The 25,015-nt window shown below is 37.3% G+C and overlaps 1 protein-coding gene across 9 annotated transcripts in view; it reads right to left on the bottom strand.

Annotated features, from left to right (window-relative positions):
- Positions 1 to 6,403: 6,403 nt before the first annotated feature.
- LOC128113305 (zinc finger protein 420-like) overlaps positions 6,404 to 25,015 on the bottom strand; it is a 32,749-nt gene continuing 14,137 nt past the window's right edge. For 2 of the 9 annotated variants that reach the window (XM_052742863.1, XM_052742860.1), the window contains exons 2-6: positions 23,439 to 23,533; positions 19,693 to 19,964; positions 11,141 to 11,261; positions 10,552 to 10,647; positions 6,404 to 8,490 (exon numbers count right to left, since the gene is read on the bottom strand). In XM_052742863.1, coding sequence (XP_052598823.1) covers positions 7,310 to 8,490; positions 10,552 to 10,647; positions 11,141 to 11,261; positions 19,693 to 19,707 — 1,413 coding nt within the window. In that variant the 5' untranslated portion in view covers positions 19,708 to 19,964; positions 23,439 to 23,533 and the 3' untranslated portion in view covers positions 6,404 to 7,309. Of the gene's footprint in view, positions 8,491 to 10,551; positions 10,648 to 11,140; positions 11,262 to 12,592; positions 12,628 to 19,692; positions 19,965 to 23,438; positions 23,534 to 24,179; positions 24,622 to 25,015 lie in introns of those variants that run through there. The other 7 variants (XM_052742867.1, XM_052742866.1, XM_052742865.1 and 4 more) reach the window with 5 other exon arrangements.

Here is a 25,015-nt window from a genome sequence, read left to right as displayed (position 1 = left end):
AGGAGGGGCACCCCTCAGTCCAGCATGTAAGAGGGGGTCCCTCCAAACCCAGAGTATTTTGGACCCTTCCCATATTCCCCCATGATGACCATCTGTATGGATGGCAGACCCACCAAGGGTCTAGTAGACACTGATGAAGACCCAACTGTAATATCTACTAATGATGTGCAGGCATTTCCTCACTGGAAACTTAAGGATGGCCTTACCATTACTGGAGTAAGTGGTGTTAAGCCCTCTAAAACCATTGGCCACCCAGTTCATTGGAAGGACATAGATGGTAATCAAGACCAATTCTGCCCCATCATAGCCTACGCACCCCATATACTCTGGGGGTACGATCTATTGGAGGAGATGGGAGCGGTGCTTAGTACAGATGACAAAGCCTTTTATGAGGACATAGTAACACATGATGTAACAGGCCAATCAGGAAGAGTTTCTAGCACTCACCCCCAATTCTAATGGCCACTTTCCCCCATGTAGACATCCCAGAGCCCATACCATTAAACTGGATATCAGAAAAGTCCATATTGGTGGATCAGTGACCTATTATAGAACCTAAATTATCAGCACTGAGAGAGTTAGTTAAAGAACAACTGCCGACAGGTCAAATTGAACATTCCTACAGCGATTCAATACCCTCATTTTTGTAATTAAGAAAAAATTGGAGAACTTCTGCCTTTTACAGGACTTGAGAAAAATCAATGCACAAATAGAAAAGAGGGGCTCCCCCAAAGCGGGACTGCCACATCCCAGTGTTATTCCGCCTGGATGGCATGTCCTTGTAATAGATATTAAAGATTGTTTTCCTCTCCATACCACTGGCCCCAGGGGACAGAGAATGCTTTGTGTTTACTGTTTGGAAACTTAATGTTCAGAGACCCACCTCCCATTATCATTGGAAGGTATTACCACAAGGCATGAAGAATAATCTAGTTATCTGTCAGCTATATGGTCAGCAGGCTTTAAAGAGAATCCCCAAGGAAATATTGATATTAAATATTGATATTAAAGATATCCTGCTTGCTCATTCAGACAGGCAGAAAATTCAGGGCTTGCTGCCCCAGCTTTTAAAAGACTTGGAGGCTTTCCACCCTGAGGTGCCCCCAGAAAAGATACAATGGCTACCTCCCTTTACCTTTTTGGGTTATCAGATAAGCCAAACAATTCAACCCCTTCTATAAGCATACAGGAGTCCTACTCCCTTACAGACCTCTAGGAACTCTGTGGCATTAGTTGGCTCAAACAATTTCTCCCAATTCCTGATGAAGACATGAGACAACTGTTCTCCCTTCTCAAGGGGCATATCTCCTCCTCTGCAAAGATATGGTTGACAGAGGGGGCCAGGGATCTCTTAAAGAGGGCTAGTGAACTTGCCTATAATGCCTCCCTGAGGAGACATAATCCAAAATTTCCCCTGATAGTCTTAGTCCTTTGGATGAAGGGCAGCATATTGGGATCACAGTGGCAATCAGGCCCCCTAATTTGAATACATCTATCACATTCTGAGCTATCCCATATTAACTCAAATTTTGATATTGCCTTTGAGATAGGCATTAAAGCAAAAGCAACTGTTAGGAGAATCATGGGCCATGAACCAGATAAGATTGTCCTCCCCTTCTCCCTCCAAATACCCAGACCTTATGGGCAGATTCTCTCCCCTATCAGCAGATGATGACAGGGTTTACAGGCACCGTGGACAATCATTTCCCACAAGATAGACCCCTTTCAGCCCTTTCAATCATTGAGCTGATGTTGAGTCCATTTGCCAACCCCTCTAAAACTCCTGTTCCTCAAGCGGCAATAGCCTTTACAGATGCTAATAAGACCAATTTTCAACTTAATAATAGCCATGCCTAGTGCTAAAGAAATAACATATACCCAACCTAACCCAGGTTCAGTGCAGTTAGGAGAACTTTTAGCAATTCTCAAGGTATTAAAGCTAAGTCAATTAAATTCCATAAATATTTTTTCTGATAGTTGCTATTCGACCCAAGCCTGTAAGCTGTTGCCTTTTGCCAAATTAAAGACCCTGAGGGACCCCATCTCTATAACAATGAAATCAGTTCAAGATCTACTAGAAAATAGAAAGCACCCCTGATACATATATATATCATATTTGATCACACTTGGGATTGCCAGGAATGCTGGCCACTGGCAACCACCATGTAGAAAAAATGATCATGACAGTGTCACTGCCAGCGCTGGAGCAGGCCAGGCGTTTACACCAACAGTTCCACCTGTCGCCTCACAACCTCCATAAACTTCTACCTGACTTGCCCTTGTCAAGCTGTAAGCACCTAGCATGAACTTCCACCACATGCACCCCCTTAGTACCCTTGGGGCCCCTGAATAAAATGGGAGTAAACCCCAGAGGCCTAGTACCTAACACACTATGACAGATGGATGTTACTCACTATGCCCCCTTTAGCAATCTTAGGTATGTGCATGTGATTCTTGATATCTGTTCCACCTTTGTTTATGTAATAGCCCAAACAGGAGAAAAGGCATCATAGTCCTTCAAAGTTCTAAAAACAGCCATGATGGTAATGGGAGTACTCTGGGAACTTAAAACAGACAATGGCCCTGCATATACCTCCCAATCATTCAAGCAATTTCTGTGTGTTTCTTATTTAACAAGATCATTCATCTATACCACTATACCACAGAAACCCCCAAAATCTCTCACCTGGAAAGAATCTCTACAGAAGCCCCTAACACTTACTCTCTGGTAACTTTGGTAGAGAGAGCCTACAGAGTTTTAAACTCCTTTATACCTAATATAACCACCTCTTGCTGGCTTTGTTATGATACAGGCCCACCATATTATGAGGGCATAGCAACATTGGGCTCTTTTACAAGTAGTACTGATTCAATTTCTTGTCACTGGAACCCCAGAGCATACCTTATACTCCACCAAGTATTGGGTGAAGAACTTTGTGTGGGAACAGTTCCCTCCACTCATCTAAACATTTGCAACCAGATCCACACACTGTCCAATAGCTCACAATACCCTTATTCCCCACAATAGCTCCTTAGGTAGGGTTGGGACTTCAAGCTTACCTCCTTTTTTATGTTGGCTTGAGTCCATATAAGTCTTGTGCATGCTGTTAGAACCACTGTGAAGTAAGTATGAATGGCTTACCTACTGTGTCTGGAAAAGTTTCATTAGATTCACCCACTGCCTCTAATTCTCATAATCTTTCTGGCACCTCATCCACAATGCTTCTGTGCCTTGGGAAGAGGTGTGATATAGCTGTCCAAATTTAGACTGAGCATTCTGCAGTCTCTTATTCTCTGTACATTACCAGAGTACAGGGGGACTTTGTATTAATTGACATCTACTGTATAAAGTTTCTCTAATGAGGATTGAGATATTAATCTATGGGTGTAGTGACATGTTATTAGGAGTCAGATTAATATTGTCTTAGATTTCTATTACTGTGAGAAAACACCACAACCAAGAGCAAGTTGTAGGGGAAGGGATTTATTTTACCTCATAGGTCACAGTGTATCAGGAGAAGTCAAGGCAGAACTCAAAACAGGAGGCTGGAGGTAGAAACCGAAGCAGAGATCATGGAAGAATGTGGCTTACTGGCTTGCTGCCCAGGACTTGATCAGTTTGCTTTTTTATAAACCTCAGGACTACCTTCCAAGGGGTGGCAAAGTCAACAGTGGGCTGTGCCCTACAACCTCAATCAATAATCAAGAAAATGCTCCACAGGCTTGCCTACAGGCCAATCTGTTGAGGGCATTTTCTCAATTGATGTTCCCTCTTCTCTAGTCTTGTGTCAAGTAACAAAAAAAAAGTCATGAATTAATTGTGAAAATGGCTGTATTGCCCCCAAATGATCCACAGATCTATGCAATCCCCATCAAAATTCAGATGACATTTTCTATAGACCTAGAAAAAAAGAATCCTAAAATTCACAGTCTTTGAAAGGCTAATGCAATCCTTTGTAGAAAAAACAATGTTGGTAGTATCATAATACATAATCTTAAATTATATTACATACTTGTAGCACTAAAAACATGGTACCAGCACAAAAACAGATGTGTAGGCCAGTGGAATAGAATATGCGATCTAGAAGTAAATCCATATAATTGCAGCCACTTAATTGAGAAAAATTTTTTAGATTTACTTCTGTGTGTTTAGTGCATTTTCTTTTCATGTATGTATGTGCACCATGTGCATGCCTGGTGCCCATGTAGGTCATAAGTGGGCAGATCAGATCCCTTGGAACTGGAGTTACAAATAGTTGTGAGCCATGTGATATGGGTGCTGGGAATAGAACCTTGGTCCTCTGCAAAAGCAATAAGTATTCCTAACCACTTAAGAGTCCTCTCTCCATCCCCCTAATTTTTTTATACAGCTTTAAAAATGTACACTAGAGGAAAGACACCCTCTTTATTGAATGGTGCTTGGAACAAATGATAAAGAAAATCTGACATGTACATCACACATGGGGTGATGTATTATTATTAAAGTATCTTTTACATTATAAGAGACTGGCACTTTTGCTGGACCACTGCCAAAGTTAATAATATACTTTGAGGACCCTAAAGACTTAAGATTGATATCTCACTCAGCCTGTTTTTGTTTTGGTTTGACCTGCCTTTAAGAGGACAATGTAACAATCAACCTTTCTTGCCTTGGATTTCCCATGTAAACAACTTTTACAATCTAAGGCAATGCATAACTGTAATCTTAAAATACTCTCCCATTTCCTTGATCCAGAGAGCAATGCATGTGTTTGTATGTGCACTGTAATAATGATTTGCTGAAAACAGCAAATAGGTTGAGAGCAATGTCATAAAACAAATATCCACCAAAAGTGTTGGAAACAGCATATGAATATTGCTTGATAGAATTTGTTTGTTAGCTGGGTCAGTTGAGGTCAATTGGAATCAACTCTGTTAAAGATTTCTATAAAGGATCCTTCATTCCTTCCTCATGTGACACCATCTGTGCTGTTCAATAAAAGAGGAAAGCCTTTGTTAGGTACACACAAGGAGACACAGTGACAGACAAGGGGTGTGTGTGTGTGTGTGTGTGTGTGTGTGTGTGTGTGTGTGTAATGGATAAATGTATAAAAATAATGTAATTTATAGTGAAAGTGTAAAATCCAAAGCGAATTTCCACCACTTCAGAAGACCTTGGGTCTGGGAAAGTGCTTGTTTGAGTGGCTATGTTAATCTAGATGGAGGGGTTTTTTGTTTGTTTGTTTGTTTGTTTGTTTTTTTTACTTCTAAAGGCTGTGGTGATATTTTATTTGTGCTCTAAAAAATAAAGCTTGCCTGGAGATCAGAGGAAAAAGTCAACCATTATAAATAAACACAAAAGTCATACAATGTTAGCACATGCCTTTAATCCTATCATTTGGGAGGCAGGGATCTGTCTGGATCTATGTGTTTTCAAGGCCACACTGGGAACAGAGCCAGGTGTGATGGCACATGCCTTTAATTCCAACACTAGTTAACCATGGAGGTGTGTACAGACAGACAGGAAGTGACAGAGCTATGCAAGAAGAGGAAGTGATGTAGTTGGACAGAGAGCAAATCAGATGGAAGAACAGCAAAGGAATTTAGGTGTGGGTAGACAGGAAATATCTCGCTTTTGGAAGCTGCAGAGTTGGTGAGGTGAGGTTAGATGTGGCTGTTCCTATTCCTCTGATCTCTTTCAGGCTTTAACCCCAATTTCCTACTCTCTGTTTTTTTTTATTTCAGGGTTGAGAACCGAACCCAGGGCCTTGTGCTTGCTAGGCGAGCACTCTACCACTGAGCTAAATCCCCAACCCCATGTTTTTTTATTTAATGAGACCGTTTAGAAATTCATCTACAAAAGTCCTTTAGGAAAAGTGATTTTTATTTTATTTTAACAATTTCTTAGTTTTTTTTTTTTTAAGAACATGAAGTTGGGTAGGTAGAGAGGGTACTATCTCAGAGGAATGGGTGGAGGAGCAAGAATAGGAAAGAGAAGTACAAAAATTTCCAAGTAATTACAAAAAAAATTGAAAAAAATATGCTATATAGAACAATAACTTCCCAATTACTTGAAGGATATTTTTAACACTGGTCAAAGAATGATATGTCATTCTAGTAATCGCTAGCAATACAGAATTAAAATCTGCTATCTGAGCTGGGCGGTGGTGGCGCACGCCTTTAATCCCAGCACTCGGGAGGCAGAGCCAGGCGGATCTCTGTGAGTTCGAGGCCGGCCTGGGCTACCAAGTGAGTTCCAGGAAAGGCGCAAAGCTACACAGAGAAACCCTGTCTCGAAAAACCAAAAAAAAAAAAAAAACAAAAAAAAACAAAACAAAAAAACAAAAAACTGCTATCTGTATCCCTAAATAAAGTGGAATATTCTAATTTAAGATAGAATAATATGTCATTCAATATACAACAGTGACAATACATTAAGAAACACCTTTATTAAGACAATTAAACTTCACAATCTATGTTTCCAAATCTAACATATGGTTTCTGGAAAAAAGTAACTCTCAAGAACCAGTTTTGTTCTTTTGATACAATCATTTGAGAGCTATGCTTCATTAAGTTTTAAAAAGTGAGGCTACATAGTAAATTTGGTTTTATTACAAATTGATATTCTTACAGAGGTAAGTTATTTGAAGACTCTGATGTCTGTGATATTTCTTTCATTATATCAAATAATGGAGCCCTATAAATTAAATTATAAGCACTCCAAGTTTTTTCTTTTTCTTTTCTGGACAGGGTTTCTCTGTGTAACAGCCCTAGCTGTCCTGGAACTTGCTTTGTAGACCATGCTGGCCTAAAACTCACAGAGATCTAGCTGCCCCTGTCTCCTGAGTGCTGGGATTAGAGGTGTGTGCCACCATGCCTGGCTTCCTTCAAGTTTTTGTGACATTCCATATATTCATTGGATTTATGTTATAATAATTTCCTTATATTCAGTAAGATTTGAGGTGTCAGCAAAGGCTTGGCTATATTCTTATTAGTTACATGTTTTGTAGTATACTTTGCTTTTCTGAGCTGTAAATATTAGACTAAATTCCTTCCAGTCATTACATGTATAAAGTTTCTACCTAATATGAATTCATTGATGGTTAATGAAGATCAAGCTTCAGCTAAAGGCTGTGCAACATTATTTATATGTGCAAGGTTTCTCATCAATACAAAAATCTCTGATGTTGATTATGTCATGAAGAATAAAGGATTTTCCACTTGATTTTAACTTGCAGTGTTTCTATTATGCATAAAATTTTAATATTACGTAAGTGTAAAACAATTGTTAAATACTTTGCCACCCTCTTTGCATTTACAGGGTTTCTCTCTAGTATGTATGGATTCTTTGGTATTGAGTAAGGGCTTTGCAATTATTAAAAGCTTTGCCATAATCTTCATATTTGTAGAGTTTTTCTCTAGTATGAATTCTTTGGTGTTGTTTAAGATTTGAAGAACAGTTAAATCCCTGGCCACATTCTTTGCATTTGTAGGGTTTCTCTCCAGTATGAATTCTTTGGTGTTGACTAAGAGCTGAACAATTATTAAAGGCTTTGCCACATTTTTCACACTTGTAGGGTTTCTCTCCAGTATGGATTCTTTGGTGTTGAATAAGGGCTGAAAAATTATTAAAGGCTTTGCTACATTCTTCACATCTATAGGGTTTCTCTCCAGTATGAATTCTTTGATGATAATTTAGGTGTGAAGACGAGTTAAAGGCCTTGCCACATTCTTTACATTTGTAGGGTTTCTCTCCAGTGTGAATTCTTTGGTGATGAGTAAGGCTTGAACTATTATTAAAGGCTTTGCCACATTCTTCACATTTGTAGGGTTTCTCTCCAGTATGAATTCTTTGGTGTTGAATTAGGGCTGAACAATTATTAAATGCTTTGTCACATTCTTTACATTTATAGGGTTTTTCTCCAGTATGAATTCTCTGATGTCGAGTGAGATAAGAGACCATGGTAAAGGCTTTGCCACATTCTTTACATTTGTAGGGTTTATCTCCAGTATGAAGTATCTGATGATAATTAAGGTATGAAGAACAGTTAAAGGCCTTGCCACATTCCTTGCATTTGTAAAGTTTTTCACCTGTATGAATTCTCTGATGCCTATACAGGTGTGAAGAACAATTAAAGGCCAAGTCACATTCTTTACATTTGTAGGGTTTCTCTCCAGTATGAATTCTTTGATGTTGGGTAAGGCTTGAAGACCAGTTAAAAGCTTTACCACATTCTGTGCATTTATAGGGTTTCTCACCAGTATGAATTCTTTGATGCTTATACAGGTGTGAAGAACAGTTAAATGCTTGACCACATTGTTCACATTTGTAGGGTTTCTCTCCAGTATGAATTCTTTGATGTGGGGTGAGGCTTGAAGAACAGCTAAAAGCTTTGCCACACTGTTCACATTTGTAGGGTTTCTCTCCAGTATGAATTCTCTGGTGTTGAATAAGGAGTGAATTCCGAACAAAGGCCTTGTCACATTCTTTACATTTATAAGGTTTTGTTCCTATTAAATAAATATAAGGTATCAATAAGAACAATAATCTTTATATTTATAATGCTTATTGTTAACATTGGATATTTTTATTCAGTTACATTTTTATATGAAATTTACCCTCCAATGAATCATAAAATATAGAATGTAAAATATATTTCTATACCCCAAATCATTGCAGCATTACTCAGAAAACACCACAGGTGGAAACAACCTAAATTTCCATTGTACCAAAAAGATGAAGACAATATGGAATATACAAACAATGGAATACTATTCCACCTTTAAAAGGTAATCATGTACTATCTACCATAAGGATGAATCTTAAAGGTGCTATGAAAAATGAAATAAAACCTATTACACAAAGACATATGACCTGAATTACTTGAAGATTCTATAGTAATAAAACTTGCAAAACTGAAAGTAGAATGCTGAATGTAATCAATTGTATGGAGACAAAAATATACAGTTTCTTTCATAAGTATAGAGTTATCTTCAAAAGCAAAAACATTTTCTAAAAATATACTGCAAAACAATTTGAATAAACAATGCTATTGAATAGCATACTCAAATATTCAAGATACTTTCTTTTTTTTTTTTTTTTTGGTTTTTCGAGACAAGGTTTCTCTGTGTAGCTTTGCTCCTTTCCTGGAACTCACTTGGTAGTCCAGGCTGGCCTTGAACTCACAGAGATCCGCCTGGCTCTGCCTCCTGAGTGCTGGGATTAAAGGCGTGCGCCACCACCGCCCGGCTCAAGATACTTTTATGCAATTGAAATAAATTTAAATGTATTAATTTATAATTATATAATTTATCTGTAAATCACAGAAATTTCAGTAAGGGCAACATGTTTATTCATAAACAGATGATAAATACAGCATAATTTCTACAAATCTGGCAGGAGTAAGCAACTATTGTATATAGTATGAAAACATGGGAATAGGTAAATAAAAATTAAGTTCTATTGGAAATATAGATACAGTTAACAGATTTTTTCATTGTCTTACATTTTCTTAACTCTAATCCAATCAGAATATGCCTAAACATATTATCAACTTATTTGTGAAAAACTAGACCAAAAACAACCCCCCCACACAGAAAACGGATTTCCAAATAAGACAAGGAGAATTTTGAACCCATAATATCCTGAAAGAATAAAAAAAATTATTTAAAAAATTAATCCAATTATATATCCTTTTTGGCTGGGACTATAAAAACACATGCATTTTAAATCATTGGTGTAGAGAAATTGAAAAGAAAAATCATACATTCAAAGAGAGCTCGGAGCTGACAATTTTGATCAATGAGCATATAGATAAAATTAGAGAAACTCTGTAAGTGGAAGATTTTTTGTCCCACCCACTCTCACAGCCACTTTTAAAATAATCACCCAGAGGCTTAATATTACTTGGAAATGCTTGGTTGATAGCTCAAGCTTATTACTAGTTACCACTTACATTTAAATTAACCCATTTCTATTCATCTATGTATTGCCATATGGCTGCAGCATTACTGATCTAATGGCATCTGGCTTCTTTGGTGGCTGGCTGGCATTTCCCTTTACTCTGCCCTTCTTCTCCTGTATCTCTGCTTGGAATTCCCGCCTGGCTCTATCCTGCCTTGCCATAAGCCAAAGCAGCTTTATTTATCAACCAATGAGAGCAACACGTATTCACAGCATACAGAAAGACATCCCATAGCAAAACCCAGTTGTGGCTACTATATTATAAAGGTTTGACTCAGTGGTTTTTAGAAGTATCTGTGAACTGTCTGAACTCTACACAGCAATGAAACATCTATCAGGATGTAGCTCTTCATAGGCAAAAGTAATTACTTTGTCAGTCACTATGAATGTGGGTAGAGATCACTGGAGGGGAAGAACATGACTCAGAGGACTTCAAAGTATGAGAGATCCACATGAAATGTCCTTGTTTGATAGTTAAGAGAAATAAATGGAGACTCCTAAAATTATTTCCATGAAACAGCTTCTCAATCCACATTTTAAAAGCCTGGCATTCTGTTGGAGTTTTGAACCTCTCATCTGCATCCTCTCACTCATACATTCCTACGTACCTGGGTACACGGCTACTATTGCTTGTTGTTTCACATTCCAAGGCTGTTTTCTTTGTTCCAGAAATGTGATCAGATATGGCTTAGAGAAAGCAAGACCTGTTTGTAGAAAAATGATGCTTTGTGTTGGTCTCTGGAAAATCAGCATTTCTATCCTAGTATTTGCTTATAAGGAAAGATGACATAAATGAAAGCTTGTAGGAAAAAAAAACCATTTCTCTAAATCTTTCCTGATAAGTATATTAGAATACAAAGGAAGATTTTACAATTTGAAGATCTTGAGCTTTATTTACAAATACAGAAAATTTAACATTAAAGGGTGTATTGTTTTAAGATTGTGTGGTATGTCTCATGCAACTTAATTTCGAAAATTACCACTAGAGTGAAGGATTCATAATTTAAAAACAAAAAAGGTTAAAAATAGAAGGAATATAATAAACTTATCTAATTTAGCCACTCTTCTATTTTTTCCTTAAAAGCAGAAATAAGAAATTCATTGATATAAAGCATAAGCTCCCATGAGATATTCTACAAAGAAAGACATTGAAATATTGACAATGAATTAAGAAATCAGTAGGGGAGTGATACTCACCCAGAGAGACAAGGTTGCTGTAATTCTCTAACATCACATCACTATACAAATCCCACTGTGCAGGGTCCAGGCATTCATACTCTTCTGGAGAGAAATCAATGGCTATATCTCTGAATGACAACTGCCCCAATATAGAAATAAATTAATTGCATAAGGTAAGTAATTATCAATCAATAAAGTTATATATTTGCTCAGTTCCTAATTTTACCAAAGATGAAAGGAGAGCTAGAAGTGGTTTGGATCTAAGTAATATTAATCAATACAATTCTTTGACATGTAGGAATGTTGTCTTATGTATTTAATGAAAAATGATGTAAGATCCACCAAAACTCACATTTTTAGTGAAATATAATGTAAACTGAAAGAATCCACACTATATATAGTGTGTGCTAAATTTGTATTATACTATATAAATTGTATATCTTTCACATGGAAGACCATTAATGGTAAGTTAGAACACTATAAATTTTTAAAAATATATACAATTATGAATAGGAAATGTAATTAAAATGCATATTCAGATGCAACAACTCTGGACTAAGTTCTGAGTTTCTGAATATGTACAGATCTCAGTATTGATATCAGTGACTAATCTGAATAGCCATGGATAAAATTGAATTTCAAGAATTTAAATAAGTTATATATTAAAAACATAGAAAGTATAGCAATAATACCTTTAGAATATTAAAATACACTACATGTCATTTATCTCCTGAAACATTTATCTTTTTTATGATCAAAAGTCTAAAACCATATCTTCTATATTTTTGAAAGGTATAGTATGTAACTGGTACCTGTGGTCACCATTCTGTATGATAGTACTCTTGTCTTGCTTCCTCCTAAAAGTATAATAGCACCAGTTCTCATTCCCTGATGTCACTGGCCTCTGGGAAACATCATTAACCTTCAATTTCTGAGATCAAATTTTGATTGAGATCAAGTGGCATTTATCTTTCTCTGCCTGAATTATTTCCAGATTTACCCAGTTTGTTACAAATGATAGGATTTCATTCTGCTTCATATGTGAATAGTATTCCATTATATCTATCTATCATCTATCTATCTATCTATCTATCTATCTATCTATCTATCTATCTATCTATATATCTCACAACTTCTTGGTTATTTTTTTCTTTTCTGACATCATTTTGCTAAAAATTTAGACAATTATAAAAATAACATTTCAACTAAGTTTATATGACCTCAAAAGTATAGAAAAAGGAATATTTTAAAAAGAGCCAAAAATCAGGCGTTTGTGCCAAAATAATGTTTAAAATAGTTTCATAGCGAAAAAAGATTAAAGAAAACCTATTACAAAGTCAGCCAAAGGAAACTGCTCAAATAATATTTATATCTGATATAGCATGTATAAAAAGAGCTAAATATTAGGAAAAAATTTTAATTTCTTTGAAAATAAGGAATATGATAATAAGGGCTAGAGAGATTACTCACTAGGTAAAGAACAGCTTGAGTTCCATCCCTGATACCTGCATGATGGAAGGAGAGAAAAGACTCCTGCAAGTTGCCCTTAGACCTCTACATGTACTATATTCTTTCTCTCTACTCTCTCTCTCTCATACACACACCCACACACCCACACACACAAATAAATAAATTTGTTAATAAAAAGAAATATGTCATAAAAGGAGATAGGATGATATGAGGTGGGTGCATGTAAGGGCACAAGGAAGAGAAGAAGAAAGGGGAATCAACAAACCAATAATCCAATTAAAAATGGAGTACAGATCTAAACAGAATTCTCAACAGAAGACTCTCAAATGGCTGAGAAACACTTAAGATGTTCAATATCCTTATCCATCAGGGAACTGCAAATCAAAATGACTCTGTGATCTTACTCTCCATCTTACACCTATCAAAATGGTTAAGATATAAAACCCAAGTGACAGCTCATGCTGGAAAAGATATGAAGCAAGGGGAACTCTCCTCCATTGCTGGTGGGAGTGCAAACTTGTACCACCAGCTACTTTGGAAATCAGTGTGGTGGTTTCTCAGAAAACTGGGAATCAATTTACCACAAGACCCAGTGTAGCTGAAAGTTTTCCTGTGTCCCACCTGGTCCAAAGCTGCTCAGACCCAAGTAAATACACAGAGGCTCATATTAATTAAAACTGCTCAGCCATTAGCTCAGGCCTACCACTGACTAGATCTTACATTTAAACTCAGCCCATTTCTGTTAATCTGTATGTCACCACGTGCTCCATGGCTTTATCTGTGTGCCATTACATGCTGCTCCCTGGAGGGCAGGCTGGTGTCTCCTTACTCAGCCTTTCTCTTCCCAGAATTCTCCTTGTCTGCTTATCCTGCCTGGCTACTGGCCAATCAGCATTTTATTTGTCAACCAATCAGAGCAACACATATTCACAGCATACAGAACATCCCACAGCACCTCTCCTTTTCTGTCTGGGTGGGACACAGAAAAACTTCAGTTACAACCCAGCTATACCACTCTTGGGCATATGCCCAAAGGATGCTCAATCATACTGTAACGACACTTGCTCAACTACATTCATAGGAACTTTATTTGTAATAGTCAGAACCTGGAATCAACCTAGATGTCTCTCAACCAAGGAATGGATAAAGAAAATGTAGTACATTTACACAGTGGAGTATTACTCAGCTGTTAAAACAATTACATCAGGAAATTTGAAGGCAAATGGATGGAACTAGAAAAAAAAATAATCCTGAGTGAGGTAACCCAGACAAAGACAAACATGGTATGTACTCACTCATAAGTAGATATTAGCTGTAAGATAAGGATAACATGCTACAATCCACAGGGAGACTAGGTAACAAGGAGGGTTCATTGGGGGGGAATGCCTGGATCTCCTTGGGAAGAGAAAATAGAGTTTTGTGAGTGGACTGACACTCACAAAAGGTAGGTGGGAATGGGAACATGAGTGATCAAATTAGGGAGAGGAATGGAGGAGACTACTTAAAGAGACTATTGGAAAGGGGGGCACATTTCAGGGTCAGGTAAAACCTGGTTCAAGGGAATCTCCCAAGAATCTACAAGGATGACCCCAGCTAAGACTCTTAGCAATAGCAGATATATAGCCTGAACTGGCCATCTCCTATGACCACATTGGACCCTGGCCCAACTGTCATCAGGGAGGCTTCATCTAGCAATTGATGGAAACAAGAAACAAGAAAACTCACAGAATCAACTAACCTGGGCTCATAGGAGCTCAGAGACCAAATCAACAATCAAGGAGCCTGCATGGGATTGAACTAGGCACTCTGCATATATGTTACAGTTGTGTAACTTGGTCCTCTTGTGGGACTCCTAACAGTAGAACAGTGGCTATCTCCAACTCTTTTACTTGCTTTTAGGCCCCTACTCCTCATATTGGGTCACCTTGACTAACCTTAATACATAGGGAAGTGCTTAGTCTTACTGCAACTTGATGTGCCATGTTGTGTTGATATTCATGGGACACCTGCCCTTTCCTGAACAGGAATGGAGGGGGAGTGAATTAGGGAGAGGGAATAGAGGGGGGTGGGGGGGACTGGGAGGAGTGGAAGGAGGGGAAGCTATGGCCAAAATGTGAAATAAATTAATTTATCAAAAAAAGGAAATGCCATAATGACACCCAATACTGTGTATGCTATTTTAAAAAATTTACAAGTATGAAAACATAAGTGACATGACATATTTAAGAAAAGCAACCATAAATAAGCTATAGTTTCTGAGTCATAGATTCTTGGTTATTTAATTTCATTTATTATTTATTTTGAGTTACATCTTACAATTTTTCTATTGTCAACTTGCTGATAACTATTTTTGCTTTAATATTATGAATCACACTACTACTTCACAGTACATTTATGAAGCCAAATATCACTGTTGTTTATAAAACTCAAAGTTGACACCCATCACATATTCTAATAAACTCATTTTGTAAAGCAACACATTTTTGGTTTTGATATTTTTTATAGTAAACTTTTCACTTACAAACCTAAAGTACTTGAAAGATGTTCCAAGGATAAATATAACAGAACTGATAAAATCTAAACTAACTGTGAGGCTTAATGAGAGAATAAAACCACCAGAGCTGTGCTAAGGCCAAAGCTTTTTTTTTGTTGTTGTTTTTCGAGACAGGGTTTCTCTGTGTAGCTTTGCGCCTTTCCTGGAACTCGCTTTGTAGACCAGGCTGCCTCGAACTCACAGAGATCCTCCTGTAAAGGCAAAGCTTTAAGGGATGAACTGCCAGGCTGTCTCCAAGAAGAGGGAGAGCTTCCTTGCAAAAAGGTGAGTTTTATAGGGTGGTTTAAGTTGGGTGGGAGAGTGGCAGGAGAATAGTAAGGGAAAAGGAACTGTTGCAGGTAAAAGGGGCTGCTATAAGCAAAATTTTATATGTGTGGGGGCTCTGGCCATTAGGACAGGAAGGAGGCTGTGGTCAAACTCTTCTGCTGAGATAAGGCATCAAGAAGACTTCTGAGAACTACAGAATGTTCAGTCTCCATTTTCCCAAAGGGGCTGGGTCCCATATGGGTCATCCATCTTGGTGTCTTAGGTGACTCCATCTTGGCAAAAGATCTGGGCCAGCTCAACACTAACTACAGGTATTAGTATAATACAAGCTAGCATAAAAACATATAATAAGAGCAACAATAATGCACATAATAATGGTTTATGGACAAATATGACCTATTCTACTTTTTAAAAATTATTTTTATTGCTTGATAATTTCATACATGCACATGACATTTTTATTAAAATTCCCCCCATTCCCCTCCTGTCACTTTCCCCTCCCGTCTTCCTGTGCTTTGTTTCAAACCCACTGAGCTCACTTTGTGCTAACTTATAGACATGGGCACCCAACATTTCCTAAAGTATAAGTAGCTTCTCTATAAACATATCCCTGAAGAAAACTCTTACTCCACCAGCAGACATCACTTGACAATAGCTTCTTAGCTAGGAAGTGTGGATTAATTTACCCTTTCCCCTTCCCTGCTGGAATTTTGGCTGATTTGATCTTGTATAGAACTTAAACATGCAGTGATAGCCACTGTGAGTTCATGTGTCTAGTAACCCTGTCATGCACAGCAAAAATTTTTCTGTAGATGTCTACTACCCCTGGCTCTTAAAAATCTTTCCCCTCTTCTGTAATGATTCCTGAGCTTTGGGATAAGGGGTGTGACATAGATGTCGCATTTATAGCTAAGCATATCACAGAATCTTATTTTCTGCACACTGACCATATTAATTGTCATCTACTATAAAAGAACCTTCTCAGATGAGGGTTGATGATTCCCTATCTATACTCTTGGTCTAAGACTAAGAACTTAAGGGGGAATTTTATATTCATTTAAGAGAATAACAGTAGCATGTTCTCCCCTATGACTTAGGCAGCCATGAATTTTTTTTTTTTTGCACAGTTATAGTACCAGGCATGAGTTCTATCTTGTGTCCCATATCTTAAATCCAAGCAGAAAGTGGTTGGTTATTCCCCTAACACTCACACAAGTAAGGCATATCTTTGCAGGCAAGTAGTTATTGTAGCTCACAGAGTTCACAGCTGGGTAGAACTTGCTGTGGAATTATCCTGTACCCTGTGAATATGTATTACTCTCATTGGTTAATAAAAAAGCTGATTGGCCAATAGCTGGGCAGGAAGAGATTGGGTGGGATAGCCTGACATAGAGAAAATTCTGGAAAGAAGAAAGGTGGATGGAATCTGGAGTTGCCAACCAGATGGAGAACAAGGCAGAAACACAAAATGGGACAGAGGTAAAAGTCATGAGCCTTGTGGTAATATATAAATTAATAGGAATGGGTTAATTTAAGTTGTAAGAACTAGTTAGAATAAGTCAGAGCTATTGGCTGAACATTTATAATTCATATTCAGTCTCTGAGTGGGTTATTTGAGACTGGGCAGTTGGGACAGGAAACGTCCATTTACAAAGACTGTTGATTATTTTTTCTCTCTCAATAGCATACCTAATCCCTTCTAGAACTATGAAAGCTAAACAGTAAGGATGAAGCTTTCTGCTTGGTACCAGCTACATTTCTCCAAGTCCTATGACTTAAGTATGTGGTGTTTTTAGCAATAAGTTCTTACCATCATGTTCTGAAGGATAACCAAGAAGCTATTCTAATTTTGTTTCCCAAAGAAACAGTTTATAATAAAAGTTTATATTTAGAACTCAATGAATGCATTGTCTCATTTTCCACGGGGCTGCTACTGATTTTATCTCTAAAGTGTAAAGTGTCCTTCATAGGTAGTTAGCACAAGTTAACACAAAAAGATTCACTAAATTTATATTAAATTTATATTTGGAAACTCAGATTGAGTGCATAACAACGTGAACTTTGAGAAATATAAACTGACAACTATCTATTGCTAATATAGACTAAAAGTTGAACTATCAAAGTTTACATAGAACCTCAAAGTAGAAAGGCGATTTTTTTTTTTCCTGAGACAGGGTTTCTCTGTGTAGTTTTGGTTCCTATCCTGGATCTTGCTCTGTAGACGAGGTTGGCCTTGAACTCATAGATATCTGCCTGGCTCTGCCTCCTGAGTGCTGGGATTGAAGGCCTGCACCACCACTGCCCGGCCTGAAAGGCGATTTTAATTTTACCTTCAATATACTACTATTATGTATCTAGGAATTAGTTTCTAGGTTCTGCCCCAGAAGAAATCCCATCCTTAAACATTATGCTGAGGAATCATTTAAAACACTGATAAGAGTGACAAGAGGCTTTGTCAGGTCCAGTAGCTTTTGCATTTAGGTGTTCTGATATGGGTGGAGGTTTGTAGTTTCATCACACTCCTAATGTGTCAAAATGCAAATCTTTTTGAAGACCCTAAGCAATAAGACTTAGAGATGGAACACAGTATGTGAAAGCACACTTTCACCTGAATAATGTGAAATCCAAGATCCAGAATAACGAAGGCATCCCTCCATGACCAGCAGAGGCTCATTTTATCAGGCAAGCAGTAGGAAGATTGCCACGCTCTTTTTGATTACAACATACAGAAAGTCAAACTTGTATCTAGATCTCTGGCTGATGGGTCTGCATTCCAGGTGGGCAATGATGGCATTACACTACACCATAGCCATTTGTTATGATTGAAGTTTAGAAATTATAAGTTTCAGTAATAGCTAAAGAACCTCAGTTAAAATATTAATAAAGGCTTTATTGTATGATTAAAATGATAATTAATATTTAACAATGTTTGGTGATGGTAGGTTAAGGTCAGGAAACTGATGAACATAATTGCCTTGACAGAAGGCTCCTAGGCATGTAGAATTCTAGGCAAAAATATTAGTAATTTTTAGTGGCTAAGAATGAAAACAAATGCTGGTATAATGGCATGTACTTTTAACCCAGCACTTGGGAGGTAGAGACAGTCAGATCTCTATGAGTTTGAAGCTGGCCTGATCTACATTGCAAAACAGTGTTATAGGCCATCCAGAGCTACATAGTGAGACCCCTTTAAAAAATGTAAACAAGTATCATTAAATTGAATCATGGTTAGAAAAGAGTAAAATTTCATTTTTCAACCTAACAGAGAAGAATGTGAATAATGTACACATAAACTGAGGTTCTATCAATGACAAGAACTATGTTGGTTCATATCAAATCCAATAGTAGACAAAAAATATTTAATATTTTGTTATTTATCTTGACATATAGAACTCATTTCAGTGGCTAAGTCCCTTCATTGGTTTACTGCAGGTCTGAAGTTGTATGCCTACATCATTGCCATCATCTCAACCTTAGAGCTGCTTTGTTTTCTTCTTTGCAATCTTTATCATCACTCATTATTATAGTTAGGTTCTTTCATGGGTCTTCTGCAAACCTGAAGCTGTGTTTCTGAAAATTTTAATAGTGCAATTTATTTTTCCTTGGTACTGTAAGGGAAGAGACTCTATTCCAAACCTTTCTAAGTTAGTTTGGGAAATGAGTAGCTTTCTCTTCAATGTGCTTTTATTGTCTCATGTGCATCAAGCTGATGGAGCAACAATGGATCATAAAAAATAACATTGACACTCCCTCAGGAGTACATTAAGGCCCATATATTCTCAGTGGGAATGTAGTATATCAATGCTTTCCCATATACAGTTGTCTCAATGAAAATACTTTCAATACAACAGTTCAAGGTAACTGAGGGTAAGAATTATTCATGGCTTGGAGGACAAGGGTGAAAGAATGGGAGAAGATTCTGAATACAAGAAAGATATATTTTACATAGATAACTTTGGCTATCATAGGAAGGGGAAAATAAGCATTTGAAATGATTACAAGGTGTACAAAAGTAAAGATTTACACGTTTTATTTATTTATTTATTTGTTTGTTTGTTTGTTTTCAAGACAGGGTTTCTCTGTGTAGCTTTGGAACCTTCCTGGAACTCATGCTGTAGATAAGGCTGGCCTTGAACTCACAGAGATCTGCCTGCCTCTGCCTCCTGAGTGCTGGGATTAAAGGCATGTGCCACCACCACTCGGTCAAGATTTACATGTTTTAAATACAATGTACTTTGGGGGTAAAATTAAGACAGCCATTGTCTTGGGTCACATTTACCTTAGAACCAGCCATTTCTTCTTCTTCCTTCCCTGTGCTTCTTCCTGTATTTGACTCAAAAGACGGCAGATCATGTAGACTTTCATGGACCTCTTTTTGTAGGTTCAAGATTGATGTTAGCGTTCACTCAGGTGTTGAGGTATTTCTGCATCTCATTTTTACTAATAGTTTTAAATAAGACAGTATTCAGCTTAAATCCAGAAAAACACTCAAGATCAGTGTTTCTATCTACATAAGGAGGGGAAAAATTATGAGGCATTGATATTTCATACCTAAAAAGGAAAAGAAAGAAAAAGTTACCTATAACTTTCAGAAAATAAATGAATTTACTTGTTTTTCAATGACAACAAACTATGAAGTGACCAATAAATCATATATGAACACTCTAGAATTGCCAATTCCCTCCCATATGACTTACTATTTAACTTCAATATCCAGGTAACAAGATAGAGGATAACCCATAAGAAGCCTTCAAAAGAGGATTTATTGTATTTTTGAATCATTGTAATAAATTTCAATTATAAGTTATCTTCTCTATTTTCTTAAATCCCCCCCCAACACATTTTGCAGTCATAATGGAATAGAGATTTTTCCTATTTATTTTCTCTGGTGGCATTACCAGTAAAGCATTGAAATTTCATTCAAAGTCACCTGCCAAGAAGAATAATCTGAGAAAGTCATTTACTAATTACTAATGGAATATAAAGTCAATGTCCTAATTTGCTTTTTGCTGTTGTGATAAATATCATGACTAATACCAACTTTGGGGGGCAAAGGCTTTATTTGGCTTATAGTTTACATTCCATCACTGAGGGAAATCAAAGCAGGAACCTGGGGCAACAACTGAAGCAGAGATCATGAGGAATGCTGCTTACTGTCTATGACTTCTTCAGCTTGGTTTATTATATAACCCAGGACCACTTGACCAGGGATGGCACTGGACACAATGCATTAGGCCATTCCATATCAATCATTAATCAAGAAAATGCCCCACAGATGTGTCCATAGGGCAGTCAGATGGAGGGTATTCCTCAATTGAGGTTCCCTCTTTCCAGGTGACTTTAGTTTTGTTGAGTTGACATAAACCAGTACAATCCCTAAAGAAGGATCTTGTTAAAGTACCCAAGAGTTTTACTGTTAGCCTTCCTCCTATCCTCCCCACCAGAAGGACCAAAAGTATTTTACCAGGATAACTGTACAATAGGAAAGGGAAACAGATTTTCAGGGGTCTACTTCTGAACTCACTCTAATTTCAGGAGATGAATGCCATTAAGGAGATGTCTGCTTTACACTGGAACAAAAGGAAGACTTCCTCAGGGCAAGACCCTATGCAGCTAAGCTTCCAACATGTGAAAGCAAAAGTTTTTAGCTCCTTGAAAACAAAAGCTGCTTATATGGTTCAATGTGAGGGTCTATCCAAAGCTGGCAGCAGAATGTGGCAGTATTGCCCACATGGTGCTAGCTTTAAGAGGTCTGAAGTGAAGGGATCATGGATTCTTTGTCAATGGTCTCAGAGTGCAAAGGCCATGCCATGTGTTGCAAGGGAGTCCCCTGTGTGAAGGCCCTGAGAGAGCAAGAGGCTGTGAGAGGTCGTGGTGTGAAGCTATGAAAGTGAAGCCTGGGTTTCACTGGAGATTGAAACTGAATCTGCTAAGGAGAGTTGCATACAAGAAGTACAACTAGCCCAAGAGAGACATGCATGTTGCAGCCAGCAAATCTGGTGCAGAGTCATCTAAGTCCTCTTACACCTGGAATGGAGCTACATGATTTGGAATTTGCCTTGTTGGGTTCCAGTCTTGCTTTAGTCTATTATTTTCTCCTTATGTCTCCATCCTCCCCTTTGGAATAGTAATATATATTCTGCGCTATTAAATGTTGGGAATAGGGGGCTGGAGAGATGGCTTAGTGGTTAAGAGCACTGACTGCTCTTCCAGAGGACCTGGGTTCAATCCCCAGCACCCACATGGCAGCTCACAACTGTCTGTAACTGCAGTTCCATGGGACCCTCACACAGACATCTGCACAGGCAAAACACCAATGCACATAAAAATAAAAATAAAATAAAATAAAATGTTGGGAGTATGTAATTTGCCTTTTGATTTTACAGAAGGTTACAATTAAGAAGTTACCTTGAGTCTCAAAAGAAACTTTCGACTTTTAAACATGGTTGAAACTGTAAGAGACTATGGGGAATAAATGCCAGGAAATTGAATGCGGTGGTCTGAATGAGAAATATCCCCCACAGATCTGGATATCTGAATACTTGGTTCCTATTTGGTGATGCTGTTTGGGGAGGTGGTGCAACCTTAGATTATATAGCCTTGCCCTACATCAACTCACTCTGCTTTATGCTAGTAGTAAAAGATGTGCCCTTTCAGCTTTGTATTCCTTTTGCCGTGCTTCCCTCCATAACAGACTTTTATCTCTCTTGCACTCTAATTTAAAATATATTTCTTCTGTAGGTCATGTTTTATCACAGCAACAGAAAAATAACTAATACAATTTCTTTTTTTTTTTTTTTTGAAGCACGCCTTAACTTTGGAAGTGTTTGCTCATCTTTCACTGTCTAATTGATAAAACACTTATTTACAGGTAGTGAAAAATAGAAACAGAAGTTAGTAAAAATGTATTTTCAAGATGATAAGCACCCCGGTGGTCTCAAACTTATGATAGTTCTCAGCTTTCCAAGTTCTTAAATTACAGGTATGAAGATGTAGAGACTTAAGAAAGTGTAGATTTGTGTCAGTTTTTTTAAAAAAGAATAAGAAAAAATGAAGGTAAGACATGAAATATTTTATCTAGCTATACAACATTTGTGTTTTAAGTATAATTACAAAGTACCAGGAAGTTAAAAATTAAATCATCTTGGTGTGATGGTGCATGCCTTTAAATCTCAGCACTTGGGAGGCAGAGGCGGGTGGATCTCTGAGTTCTAGGCCAGCCAGTGCTACATGGTAAGTCCCTGTCTTAAAACAAACAAAATAAAACAAAATTAAAAGTTTTATGAAGAGAAAAGGTGGGCCAGCAAGATGGCTCAGTGGGTGAGGGTACTGTACAAGACTGGCAACCTGACTTCCACCTCCAGAACACATGCAGACCAGAGAAATAACTGCAGAAAGTTCCCTCTGACCTTTATATGAGTACTCTGGCACATGCACACATGCCCCACACAAATAATAAGTAATAAAGTTAAAAAATGTATGGTTAATATTGTCACCTTAACAGGATTTAGACTCACATAGGAGATGAACCTCTGGAAATATCTATGAATCTAGATTGCATTAATTAAGGCTGGAAGACCAAACTTGAATATAGGTGGCACCATTTACTAGGCTGAGGTTTCAGACCAAATGAAAAGGAGAAAGTGAGCTGAGTATCAACATTCAGCTCTCTATGCTTCCTGACCGAGGATATAGTGTGACCAGATTCCTGATACTATGAGTCTCCTGTCAGGATGGTCTGTAACTCAGACCTATGAGTCAAAATAAATTTTTCCTTCTTTAAATTGTTTTTGTCTTATATTTTATCAAAGCAACAAGAGAAGTAATGAAAACAAAAGAAAATAGTACTCATATAAGAAAATGTTTTTAACAAATTTATTGTAGTCTTTAATAAATTTATTCTAGTTCAGTACCTCAAAAGTCTATAATTACATTCATTCACCAATCCTTCACTATTTCACAGAGCAACTACTAGTACATGCAATGTTCACAGCAAGTGCCCCAGAAAAACCATTTTTACTATACCTTTTCTATATTTGGATATGTTCACATATACTTGGAAAAAATTCTTCACCAATTACACATCCAATAGAGGATTAGTATCTAAAATATATAAAGACCTAAAGAAATTGAAAATAAAACAACCTAATTAAAAATGGGTATAAAATTAAGCAGAGAGTTTTCAAAAATGTTCAACATCCTTAGATATCAGAGAAATGCAAATCAAAAGTACTTTTCAATTTTATTTTATACTAGTTAGAAAGGCTAAGATCAATAAAACAAATGTCAGCTCATGCTGGTGAGGATGTGAGAAAAGGGGGAAACTTATTCATTGCTGGTGGGAGTGCAAACTTTTACAGCCATTATGGGAATCAATGTTGTAGTGGTTCATCAGGAAGCTGGGAATAGATCTACTTCAAGATCCAGCTATACCATTCTTGCACATAAACCTTAAGGATTCCAGAGATACTTGCTCATCCATGTTCACTGCTGCTATATTCATAACAAGCAGAAATTGGAAACATCCCAAATGCCTATCAACTGATGAACAGATAATGAAAATGTGGATTACACAATATTATATTATTCAGTTGTTTATTATTATATATTATGTATTATATAATATATATTTATTATATTATTATTCAGCAATATTATTCAGCTGTTCAAAAATGAAATTATACAATTTGCAGGTGTGATGGCTATTCTTGGTTGTCAACTTTACTACATCTATAATTATTTAAAACCCAAAAATAGAGGGCATACCTGTAAGGGATTTCTGATTAATTTTAAATAGAAAGATCTTCTAATCTGGACCTTTGAGGAAGGAAGACACACCTTTAATCCAGATCTAATCTTGGTCATGGCTTCTGCTGGGAGCCTATATAAGGACATGGAAGAAGGAAAAATTTGCTCTTTGCCTGCTTGCTCTCACCTTGCTAGCAAGTCCATTCCTTCACTGGCATTAGAGCCTACATCTTTGGGATTCCAGCATATACTGAAGACCAGCTGAGACATCCAGCCTTGTGGCCTGAGCAACTACTGGATTCTTGGACTTTCCCTTACAGGCAGCCATTGTTGGATTAGTTGGACTACAGTCCGTACGTAATTCTAATAAATCCTTTCATTTTTATTTTAAAGATTTATTATTTTTTTATCTATACAGTGTTCTGCCTGCATGTATACCTGCAGGCCAGAAGGCATCAGATCTCATTTCAGATGGTTGTGAGCCACCATGTGGTTGCTGGGAATTGAACTCAGGACCTCTGGAAGAGCAGCCAGTGCTCTTAACTGCTGAGCCATCTCTACAGTCCCTAATAAATCTCCCATATATATATAAATTCTGTTACTGTATAGAACCCTGACTAATATAGATTTTGGTGCCAGAAGTAGTTCTGGAACAACAGAAGTATAAGGATGCATCTTTTAAGTATAATGTAAAACTGCATCAGGCTGAGTTTATTGGGCCCTGAGAGGAGATTCTAGTTTTAATATGGAAGCTTGAACAGTTTAAAAAGGTGTCAAAAGTTTGTTTCAATGGTTGGCTGAAGCATTTGTCAAAAGATGGCCTAATGAAAAGGAGTTGGAGATGCCTGATATCC

Source organism: Peromyscus californicus, unplaced genomic scaffold, assembly GCF_007827085.1.
Source record: "Peromyscus californicus insignis strain IS unplaced genomic scaffold, ASM782708v3 Scaffold_18__1_contigs__length_77618521, whole genome shotgun sequence".
Lineage (NCBI taxonomy): Eukaryota > Metazoa > Chordata > Mammalia > Rodentia > Cricetidae > Peromyscus > Peromyscus californicus.
The sequence above is the reverse complement of the archived record's forward strand: the minus strand, read 5'-3'. Positions and strand labels throughout refer to the sequence as shown.